Genomic DNA, 12,300 nt, shown 5'->3' with positions numbered 1-12,300 from the left:
CAATTATTTTAATTTTAACAACAAATTGCTACTGAGTACCAATATTCATGGAAAATGTAAAAAAAAAAGATACAGCTTTAACTTCTAACACTGTATCAAGTGCAGCTTTATGAAAGGCATGTGAAAGAAAATTATGTATTACAGACTCGTTCTAAAAACAGAAACAGCAACTTATACTATGTGTTTCAAAAAAAGAATACTGTAGGCCTGCACTTTATCATAAATGACCGTGTTAAGTCATAGCTTCTTCTTGCCTGCAAATGAAGGATGTTGGTTCACAAATCTTCTGAAGTGTACATGAGCATTTGATTATATCATGTTCCTTGTGAAAATAAAGTTAATTTACACTTACAGTGAACAACAATGAGGAGTTTGTTATTATAATAAGACATTTAAGGACCTTGGTAGCCAGTACCAGTTGTATTTGCAAGTAGCTCCTCAGCTTTTCTTTTTTTTTTTTTTTTAAATAAAGGTACAACCATAGTTATTTATTTACTTTAAAAATTCTAAAGATGAAGAAAAGTAGCGTTTATACATATAAGTCCTCATATAAATTATAAAACTCAAGTTTATCTTATAGAGTTCCATCCCCAGAAGAAGCATAAAGCACTTTTGTGGTACCTTCACCAGTAAATATTTGTATCACATCAAATCTGAGAAATGCAACAAAGATGATACTGCATCCCAAAGCTGAAAAAGAACATTCTTCTGATGCAGTCTCTTGTGATGGATGTGCTCCATGGGATCATATGATTGCCATGACTTGACTGAATTTCAAATAAAGGAAATATGAAGGAATTCACCTCACCAGTTCAGTAGGTATAAGAAACATCAGTGAACAGCAGACTCATCCCGTTTGAGGTCAACAGTCTTTGGAAGACAACGAAGAGGGAGTTTAAAACTATGACAGCAAAATCAAATAATAACAATAATGAGGTAAACTCCCCTAAAAAGGCCAAATAGGCTGAGATGTCAGGAAAGAGTTCGATTGTACCTGACACCCAAATGTTTCTGTAGCCAGAGTTCAGCAAGCTGCATCGTAGAGGCAAATGTACTTGCTTTGGACCCTAAGCACATTTTGTATTGTTTCGGATCTAAATTGGGGTCACACTGAACTGGATGAAAAATATGGACGACTCCTACTTCTTGACTTCTGAAAGCCTTCAAGCCAGATGTTATCACTTTCGTAAAGAGGTCTACATCCTCAAGTCCCCAGCCTTGAATTGAGGTATCAAATCCACCAGCAGTAAGTAGATCACTTTTGTAAATACAGGTAATTCCAAATCCATACTCCCTCCAAAATCCAGTTCTTTTTGTGAAAACAAAACTACTGTCAACTGGAGGGTTGCCTCCATATATTACTTTTGGATCATATTGGCTAAAGATGATAGGGTAGTAAACCTGTTCTCCCTGAATAGTGTTATCTCTGCATCGCTGGAGGAAGTCTGGTGTAAATACCAGATCAACATCACAGAACAGCAGCAAAGTGCCATTGTCAAATTGAGATGAGGCCATTTCAAGACCTAAACCTCTAGAAAACTTTCCTGCCATCGGAATCAGGGTCATATCTGCCTTAGGATACTTAATGCTGTATTCTTTCATTAGCTCTATGTGTTTGCTGGAGTCTTGGCCTGACTCGGAACTGAAGAGAATTACTGCCAACTTTACATTCTGCCTGGGAATCAGACAAGTCTTCTCAAAGTTATCCATAAATCTTGAGAAAATGTCAAATCTTCCTGTGAGAGGGACAAGAATATGTATTTTCTTGTCACTGTGTCCCCCGATGTCTTTGGTGCTTTGGAACGATGAGGAAAAAATCTTCAAAGAATTTGAAAGAAAAGAGGAAGATTGAGTGTCAGTGTTGGTATCCTCCAGCAGGCTTCTTATATCCAGCTCCTCTGCTTCTTTGAAGAAAGGTTTGCTGAACAATTGCTGAAGGTAAGCATGGCGTCTCACCGGTACCGTAACTTTCCTTCCTTTGTGCCTTTTGTACAAAAGCAGTAAATCCAGGATGTATTCCACCCCATGCAGAGGGTCCACCCTGCGGTAGCCATACTGTATTTCCTTGAAATCAATGAGCCTTCCTCTAGATCTAGAGTTCTCATTTATCATTTCCATGACTTGCATCACAGTGTCATCCAGTGCAGCCCGCAGGACGCTACTCAGGCTCTGCCGGGGTGGCTGGTTCTCTACCACTGAGTAAAGAAATTTTCCTGTCAGGAACTCCCACTCAATGACTTCATCCCGTTCACGTGGCTGGAAATGACTGAAAGATGGCATCACTCCCAGTTGCTGATCTTCTTTATTTACTTCACTGTTACTGAGCTTGCTCATCAGGGCACTTTCTCTATGGAGCTGAATGGTCCGATAGCGCAGTTCGGAAATTTTGCGACTCAGTATGTAATTGTGCAGCCTGTATTGGTAGGCTGGTCTTTTGTTTGGATGAAGTGTTATGGCTGTGTGAATCTTGCTGTTGTGAAGATCTTGAATGTAACCTTTGCGGTTGTGTTCATAGTTTTCATGGAACAATTGCTGCATCTAGAAAGAGAGAGAAAGACAAAAAAAAGACATTAAGTGGAAGCACTTCTACCAACAAAAGGACCCATATCGGTACTGTTAATCATTACCAATTCTTATAGATCATGGCTATTTTTAGGCACAGAACTTTAAAGTATTCAGTAGGAATTACTTGCACTGTTTTGGTCTCAGTTTCAGTACTGTTCACAGTAAGCAAATATTGTCCTCTAACTAAACAGAAGGGCAGATATCTTGGGTTTATCTTTACTTCATCTAACTGCAACACTAAATGAAACACTTAACTGAAGCTCTGTAGGTAACACTTCCGAGTTCCTAGGTGCAGGCTGAATGCTGCTATGCATGAAACACTGAGTCTTCACCTATATCTAAACCCTTATTAGCACAGATCCTTACTGAAAGGTTAGCAACACTGATGATGTTTTTTAAGAGGACCTTGGATTTATGTCTATGGAGCACAAAGCTGCTTGTATTTTCTACAGACATAGGCAAATGGATAGTGCTACTTAACATTCAAAAACTGAATGGACTTCATTTCAAGAAAGCTATTTTTTTTTCCACGCGGACAAAGAATTCAATGACTGAAATATAACCATTGGAATATGTGTGTTGGCAGGGATACATGTAATAAAGTACGTCAATTAAGCTATAGATCATGCTAGTATAACTCACCCTGAGTAATTTCCACTGTATTTCTGTGGCAAGAAAAGACATTCTACTTCTGTCAAATTAGTAATCGTAATATCTTCTAAATAGTGAAGAGATACCTTTTATGGCTGAAGCACAGGTCTAAGATTTAAAGTATCTGGCCTTCATACCTTTCTGTGCTAACAGCTAAACTATGAGCAAATCATAAAACTTTCTCTGACTCAGTTTCCTCCCTAAAAGAAAACTTAGCTCATTATTAATTTAATGTGATGAATACTTATTCTTAAATGGGAAGTGATATGGAGGAGCAAAGTATTAACATCATAAATACATTTAAGACCCACTGTTCTTTGCTAAGCTAACACTAGTAAGTCCAGAGAAACAGAATTATTTCCCATGAGTAGCAGATAAAGGAGAAGAGGCTGCTCTTTTTCATCTGCAGACTGGTCTGTAATTAATAAATAAGGAGAACATGCTAATTAGATAGAAAATGTTGTTCAAGGAGGTGTTGAAAGCTTAAGCTATAATCAGATTTTGAGATGGGTACTGAAATTTGTCTTTCATACACTGAGGAAATCAAGAGAGGTGAGGTCTGATGACACAATGTCTCAGACTCAAAACATATAGCTCATTTTACTGCAACTCTTTCTAGAACAGAGGTTTTGCTACTAGAAGTAATATTAAGCATAGGGCAATAAATATAAAGTAACTCCTAACAAAGCTAAGAACCATGACAATTATTTAAAATACATTAGCATGTATGAGAAATACACAGTCATATTTAGAAAAATGGAATTTTAATACAAAATTTCTAGAATCTCCCTCCCATCCCATTCAGACCCCAAATGACTCTGCTTGAGCAAACATAGCTACTACTATTAGGTCAGCATTTTTGAGGCTACAGTCATATAACATGGAGAAAAGCAACAGCCTAATTCTGAGAACTACCTTAAGTTATCTTAAATTTGCCTTTAATAAAACAGATATGTCTGTTATATTAAAGCGAGAGTGAGCGTGAAAAAACATACATAGTTACAAAATGACTCAAATACTCCTTATTCACAGAACTCCTACCTAAAGCTGACGGAGCACATTTGTTCTGTCTTGGGAGGTTGGTATATATTTTGCTTGTCACATGAGGTGAGATGAGATGAATCAGATTTGGGCAATTTTCTTGCTCTCACAGAGAACAGGAACCAACACCATCGGCACCGAGTCAGTGTTTAACCAGCAGTGCTCGCAAAATCAAAATATGGCTTCCTTGAGGACAAGAGATGGACACTGGCAGGACAGGCAGATTAAAGATTAGGGATTGAATTAGAGAAAAGTGCCTGGGAAAGGGCTAGGTCAGGATATTTGCTCTTTGGAAGAATCATTTTCCCTTCTCCCTCTACAATTTACATTTTGAATAATGAAAAAAGATCAGCTGATGATGTGAGATTTCCATCTCTCCAGTTATAAGTCACGCTCCTTTCCTGGCCCCTTTTATTTAAAGCTGTCTACTGTGTGCTCTGCAAGGTGACTGTGCTTCTGTATTCTCCACTTCTTCTGGAAAAAGTTGACTCCATGATTTTCACATTTAGAATTTCACATTAAAATCCCCTTAGAGGAAAATAAAGAAAAAGAAAATGCATAACATTGAAAACAAAAGAAAGAAGGGGAGGCTCTTTGTTTGCTGAATGGTATCAGCATCCTTCCCCACAAACCCTGAAACTCCACTCTTTCGTAAGTCCTCTAATCACAAAGAATCACTTGAGTTTTTCTTCATCCACAACGAAGAAGTGTATTTGAGTATAACTGAAACAGCCATTAACTACCTTCACACATTTAACTTATGGTACCTGAATTGTCACAGTAAGTTTTATTTAAAGTAGTATAATGTATTTTATCCAAAAGATTTTTAACAGATGACAAACTATCGCTGTAAAACTAAATGCTGTCCTCCTATTGTGCAAATTCTTCTGTAACCCCTGACTTATTTCAAGCTCAGCTTCACAGCAGATTCATTAGCAGCACTCATTTAACAGCAATATTATATTAACATAAATACTGCATTTTTATTACATTCCAATTTCAGATGCCTTGGTTTATTAGATATGCTGCACTGAAATCAGAGTGAGAGGATGTACTCCATTATACTAATGATTTTGCTTTTGATAACAACAGATTAACAGCAGCAATTAAAAAAAATTTTGAATCAACTCAGTAATACAATATCATCACACATATACAAAACTGTACTAATCCATTTTAAATGATGTTATTGAACACTTTTAATAGATCTTAATACAGAGAAAACAGTTCAGAACAAATATGACACTGAAATCATAAAATCTTCTTGAAGATAGCAGATTTTAATCTTGGTGCCACACAGAAATTAGTTTTTAATATTGCAGGACAAAAATGTCTTTTTACAACTCAAATTATAATCATCTAGATGAAAGCAATTCAATGTGATCTTAACTTTGCTCTGAAATTTCTAAGCACCGTGGTCAAGCCTAGAAGGCAAAGGGAAGGATGATTAAGTTTCCTGGAGAATGGATCTGTGCAAGGGCCTGAATTGGTCAATGCAGTCATAAGTGATCTGGAAAAGGAGGTGATTTGGGGGGAGTGGTGAGATTTACTGAATATAAATTAAAATTATTCAGCATGGTAAAAGCAAACCTGCCTGCAAAATTTCTCAAGATTTTGAATGGCTAGGTAATAAAATGGCAGATTAAATTCTTTGTAGATAAATGCAAAGCATATGTGAAGAAGACAATCCTAATTATACCTGAAGAATGTCAGACTGTGTGCAAGCTGTTAGCACTCTGGAAAGAGAACCTAGTTACCCAGTAGGAAATTCTGTGCAAATGTCATGTTGACGTTCAGTAGTGATGAGAGGAAAAGCAAATACCATGAGGACAAGCCTAGAGTGAATCAGAAACATCATTAGATGGTTGTGTCCATAGTGCACCTGAATCTTGAAGGCTGTGGGCAGGTACCTTGTCAATATCATGATGTCCCATCTGAAATCGCTAACATGTGAGTAGAAAGGTAATAACCAATGCCACCAGATGATCACACATGTGGATTGTTAGATGAATAGATGACGAGGGTGAAAGGGAGTAGTCCAAAGAGGGCCAACCCTGAGATCTATAAAGTCAGTAGCACCGTAAGGGAAACAGATAGGAATAGTCACTGTCTCTTCTCACATAAAGAACTATGAAACATACAATGATGCTCTCAAGATTCAAAAACAGGAAAAGAAATACGTAGCTCAACCACAGAACCTACTGGCACAGCAATCTGCTGATGGTAAAATTTTGCATAGCTTCAAAGACTGAGCCAACAGCTTAGTGCGAGGCTTCCATCATTGCTACGTTAAACACAAAGGTACACTTTCTCCACAACATTGCTGTACTGCAGACTCCTAAAGCCCCAGCTGAGGCTATATCACAATATGTCTTTATTGTCTTACACCCCTGCCTCAGCTTCTTCTACTGTTTACTGCAGAGAGAGGATATTTTGTCAAATGAACGTTTAGTCTGACATGATACAACCACTTCATGTTCACTGAAAGCAATGAATGGAAGTTGGCTTCAATTCAATATAATACATGGAGGCACAACATTTTATTTTTTCATACTGCATGACTTTGTGACTTTCCTGAAGAGTTTGCTGTCTTCTGAACAATTCTTACAGCACAAGTAATGCAAGAGTTGGCAAGGATTTCTGCTTGCCTCTTTTCACGCCAGCTGAAACTAGAAGTTGGCAAGAAATGTGAATAATCTAATCGTGCTCTGAGGCACTCTGAACTGCAAACAGGAATGAAAAAAAGGGGAAGAAACAAATTAGAATAAAGGCAATGCTTTATTATCGTGGCAGAGAAATACAATAGCTAATACGTAAGCACAATGTAATTTGCATTGCAAGCTCTGAAATCATTGTAATCTCGTGATTTACTGATGTAATAAAAAAGGAAAGTTCTTATTACATATACACAAAAGCCCAAACCAACCTACTTGATTATTGCAAGACTACCACGTATTAAAAGACTGAATGCAAATGGTGCTTTTTAAATTAACACAATTTTTCTTTGAGCATTGTTTAAGAACAATTTCTCCCATTTAACAGAGAAGACATGGAACTTAATCCTCCATCCACTCTAGCTTTTCCTAAATCTACAGTAGGACTAAACTGTTGACCATTTTATCTAAACTGGACTTTTAATAAATTTAGAAATAAGATGAACAGGAACTATTCCTGGTCTTTCTTCACCCTGTTCTTTTAAGTTTAGCTCTCATGAAGATTTATTCACTATTTCCAGTGACTTCAAGGGACATTTCGTCCATAGGAAGAAGACACCCCTCAAAAGGAGCCAGAGAACTTGGAGAAGCAACGCTGCAGAAATTCAGTTGTTATAATAATACAACACATTTAATCCCACATCCATGGTTTTAAGAAGTAGGTGACTAAGTATCTTAGGAAAGTTGACTTTTTAAACTGGAAATAACTGATAAATAAGGAGAACATAAGAATATTAGCAAACAGTAAAGTGACATGGGGAGATTATGAAACATCAGTGCGAATCCTCCACAGAAAAGGAAAACAAGATTTTGTGTTGCATCAGTCAGAGTATTTCTGAAAGACACAGCAGACAATTTCACACAATTCCGAACCTGCATCTTTATCAAATGTGTGGGACTAAATCAATGGAAAAGAGATTTCCCAGGACCAGAAACTATCGTATGAGAAGAGGTTAATGTTATTATTTGGCTTGTTTAACCTTCCAAAGTGAAGGATAATAATCATATTGTCTCTAAATACATTAAGTAAATGAGAGAGATAATGAAAGGAAACTAGCCTTAGGTTTACCTGGGCAGGAAATGAAAGGAAAATTTCTATCTGTCAGAAGAAGAGGGTTTATATCAGATTTTCAATACAAGTAATGCATACAATTTAATCAGGTTATAAAAAACTAGATTGCTTGTGAGTAGGGGAATCAGTGACTTGAGAGATCCATTCAATTTTTCCTAATGATACAGTGTTTGGTTTTTAATAAGAATTAATTACATATTATTAATTGGCAGCAGCCAACCTTCCTACAAACAGACATTACATTGAAAACTCTCTTTCTATTCACAGTCCTCAGCCAACAGTATGTTTCCACTTAGTGTAACAGCTAACAAAACAGCTTTATATCTGTAAAAACGATGACTGGTAATGTAATAGCTTTATAACACAACCATTTGTTTGTAGTTTATAATGCATCTGAGTAACAATGTTGTGAAGCATTTTGCCACAAAAACAGAACAAGGATTCATGTTTCACTGTCCAAATTATTGTAAGGGCTTAAAACCTGCTGCTATCTTCAGGTTATGCCCATCACTTTAGCATATGATGCACCCAGAAACAACAGGGAAACTGGACTGTAATTATAATCTGAGTGATAGTAAAATGCCATTTATACAAGAGTTACATCTTGCTGCATATTGAAAGGCATATCCACTAATTCTTCCTAGAGAAATAAGTTTGAGCCAACACAGCCACAGAAGAAAGCACTGAATACTATTCCATTTCACACATCATTAACAGATGCATTAAATAACTTAAGCACCAGAATCAACAGTCCTCCTGCTGACATCGTCCCCAGGATGAACAAAACTTGATGTATTGATTCCAGCTCTGATATGTAGGGGTTAGTAAGCAGAAAAATTACAAACGCACACCACAAATTCAATTAATAGTTTCTTCAGCATTAGGACTGTTCACTCAATAGAAAGGGATCTAACTTCTTATCTGCAGATTAGCTAGGTATGATATGTAGTGATCAAAATAAAAAAGAGCTAATTTTTTTAGACTCTTTAAAAGTAGAACTGTGCAATAATTATTTATAACTCTTCTGCTGGCCCTCACCTTAATGAGATTAATAAATAAAGGTTAATAGCAAACCCTTTTGGTCCATTTTCCCGCCACCTCCTTTCTCACATTAGTCAAACCATTGGTCCGAAATCAGCTCAGTACGCTCTGTGCCAAATGATATCAAGAAAAGCTAAAATAAAGTGCTCATGAAACAGTGCTGCTCTGTTAATATTAGTAGACTTTTTTGACGTCTCATCTCTTTATAGCTTTAAACTAAAAAATCCCACTCCAAATCCCAAACTTTTCCTGCAATGTAGGACAAACAGTACAAGAAGGATGTATAAAGTTATGCTGTTTTGTGTATGATTCTAGCAACCCTCCTGCCATAGGGATACTTCACCAAGAACACAATGTAATAAAATCCCACGAATCTGTACAGACAAAATAAGCATATGTTAGCAAAAGAATGGTAAATACTTGAACTTCTGTAATTTAGCCTATAAATAGACAAATTAAACACTACTGACATGCAAGTACAGCAGCATACATGCAAGAAAACAGCAAAACATTTTAAATTACCCTCTGCATTACCTAAGTGGAACAATTGTGGAAAAGGCTGCATTTCAGAAGTCAACAGGTTTAAGGAAACTAGGCTGTCACCCTTTCAGCTTGCTCAGGTTTGGGCTGCCTGGTGTCACTAATCCCCTTCTTTGGCACAAACCAGCCTTCAGAGTAGGAGCACCACAGGTAATGGGGAAGGGGTGAGGGATTAACAAATTGGTAACAGTGCAACAGTGACAATGAACAACAGCCCCCCACTCACTGCCAATCTTCTTTCCATTGGCATGTGAAAGGAAAAAGGCTGGCTCAGGGGTTTTGATGATGATGAAAATCTGACTCATTCCCTATTCTGGATGAAAAAGGAGAAGTGATCACAGAGAAGGTAAAACTAATTTTCTTATCACAGCTTAAGCTTTGTGTAATCCAGTGATCTTCAGACTTGTGGTTGTTCCTACATCCTCATGTCATTGAGAGAGCTCAGGAGAGGAAAGCACATCCACATTCTCATGGAGTTCCCCAGTGAAACACTGGCAAGTGCACTGGGACCAGCTACATGTTTACAACATGAGTCTTGGGAGCTGAACATGCCCTCCTCAGCACTAACTGAATATACTTGCCATCCAGCAGGTAAAGCCATCTGCAGTTTTGCCATTCATTTTCCTCATTACTGAAGGTGATTTATCACAGTAGCATTGCCTGCTATTGCATCTAGGTGACAGCACGAAGCATGCACGTACTTTATATCCTTTTGAAGATCTTGGCAGGACACGTGCACTTCCTTAGGCAACAGGTCCATGCTTAAAACTTTTCCAAATGATAAAACTGTTCTCGGGCTCCCCCCAGTCAGGTGAAGGGCCAATCCACCCTTGTGCAAGCCAAACCCTCCCACACCCTCAGGGCCATACTGCCAAACTGGATCTCGTCCAGGTTCCTGCCACGACGCAAAGGCTGCTGCAGTGCTCCATACAACCACCCTTCCCCAGGGCTCTGCCCCTCACTCACTGGTGGTGGCTGTGCCTCAGGTACCTTGTCTGGAAGCTCTCCCAGAAATAGGGATTCTGATTTTATTCCTGCACTAAAGAAAGATGCCCAGTATTTGATAGCCGGTACCCCTTTGGAAGATTTAAGAGATTGCTGCCTTGCTTTCTGAGTAAACTGTTCCACCTCTGGGAGAAAGGAGAGCTGATAACTGTTTGCTACTTGTCAGTGAGCTCTAAAAAAAAATTCAGATCTGGAAGAACTGTGTCAAAGGTGTTGACTTTGACTAGCTGGTTTTTTCTTGTCTGAGCTTGCTGACAGTTAACATTTATTCCCAATCAGTTCGTTTTGGCTGGAGTTTTCCTAAAGACAAGATGTCCTTTTAACAGCTTTGTATACAACTCAGAGAACTTGAAGCTGTGTAACATCCTACAGTAGTATCTATATAAATAATTCAAAAAATACAATTCTTTACACACTGAAATTCTGTCTTCAGACTGTAAATGCTATGATGATTGTTCTAGGATCAACAAGTAGTACAGTAAAATGCTCTCATGCCGAGCCCTTAAATACTTTGCTGTGATGAAGGTGAAGAAAATCAATTTTCATTCCAAATATTAAGACCTAGATATCAATGATTTCTGTTTTTTATATGCAGCATGAGACAGGTGCAGAGTTGATTAATAAGCGGTATTTCACAAATTTTAGGATGTATTTCATAACTTTCATTCAGCATTTTAGAAACAATAAAAATGAACTCTTTCAGCATTTGTATCAAGTCCTTAAAATATTTCATCACTAAAATAGCACGCTTCATTTCATTATGATGGTCTACTAGTTACCTATAATATGTATCAACCACACTCTACAGAAACACTAGCTGTTTTATATACTTGAATTATTATTTACAGAATTAATATTATTTAAAAAAAAAAAAAAGCATTGCCAAATTTGATCACAAAAGTGATTTGGGAGATGTGGTGGTCGGAGGCCGTCTTGGGCTTAGCGACCATGAAATGGTAGAATTCTCAATTCTCGGTGAAGTAAGGAGCGGGGGCAGCAAAACTGCAACCATGGACTTCCGGAGGGCGGACTTTGGCCTGTTCAGGACGCTGGTTGAGAGAGTCCCTTGGGAGACCATCCTGAAGGGCAAAGGGGTCCAGGAAGGCTGGACGATCTTCAAGAAGGAAGTCTTAAAGGCGCAGGAGCAGGCTGTCCCTGTACGCCGCAAGAAGAACGGGCGGAGAAGACGACCGGCCTGGCTGAACGGGGAGCTTTTGCTGGGACTCAGGAAAAAAAGGAGAGTTTACCGCTTGTGGAAGAAGGGGCAGGCGACTCAAGAAGAGTACAGGGATCTCGTTAGGTCATGCAGAGAGGAAATGAGAAAGGCAAAAGCCCAGCTAGAACGCAACCTGGCCACTGTCGTTAAAGACAACAAAAAAAGTTTTTACAAATATATTAATGATAAGAAGAGAACCAAAGAGAATCTCCATTGTTTATTGGATGCGGGGGGGAACATTGTCACCGAGGATGAGGAAAAGGCTGAGGTACTTAATGCCTTCTTTGCCTCAGTCTTTAGCAATCAGACTAGTTACCCTCAGGGTACTCGGCGCCCTGAGCTGGAAAACAGGGATGGCGAGCAGGATGAACCCCCCATAATCCAAGAGGAAGCGGTCAACGACCTGCTACGTCATCTGGATACTCACAAGTCTATGGGGCCGGATGGGATCCACC

The 12,300-nt window shown here is 38.3% G+C and overlaps 1 protein-coding gene across 1 annotated transcript in view; it reads right to left on the bottom strand.

The window, feature by feature from the left end:
- Positions 1-559: 559 nt before the first annotated feature.
- CHSY3 (chondroitin sulfate synthase 3) overlaps positions 560-12,300 on the bottom strand; it is a 208,344-nt gene continuing 196,603 nt past the window's right edge. The window contains exon 3 of the mRNA XM_009321244.1: positions 560-2,538. Coding sequence (XP_009319519.1) covers positions 973-2,538 — 1,566 coding nt within the window. The 3' untranslated portion in view covers positions 560-972. The remainder of the gene's footprint in view (positions 2,539-12,300) is intronic.

Source organism: Pygoscelis adeliae, unplaced genomic scaffold, assembly GCF_000699105.1.
Source record: "Pygoscelis adeliae isolate BGI_AS28 unplaced genomic scaffold, ASM69910v1 Scaffold73, whole genome shotgun sequence".
NCBI classification, from domain to species: domain Eukaryota; kingdom Metazoa; phylum Chordata; class Aves; order Sphenisciformes; family Spheniscidae; genus Pygoscelis; species Pygoscelis adeliae.
This window is presented reverse-complemented; position numbering and strand designations above follow the sequence as displayed.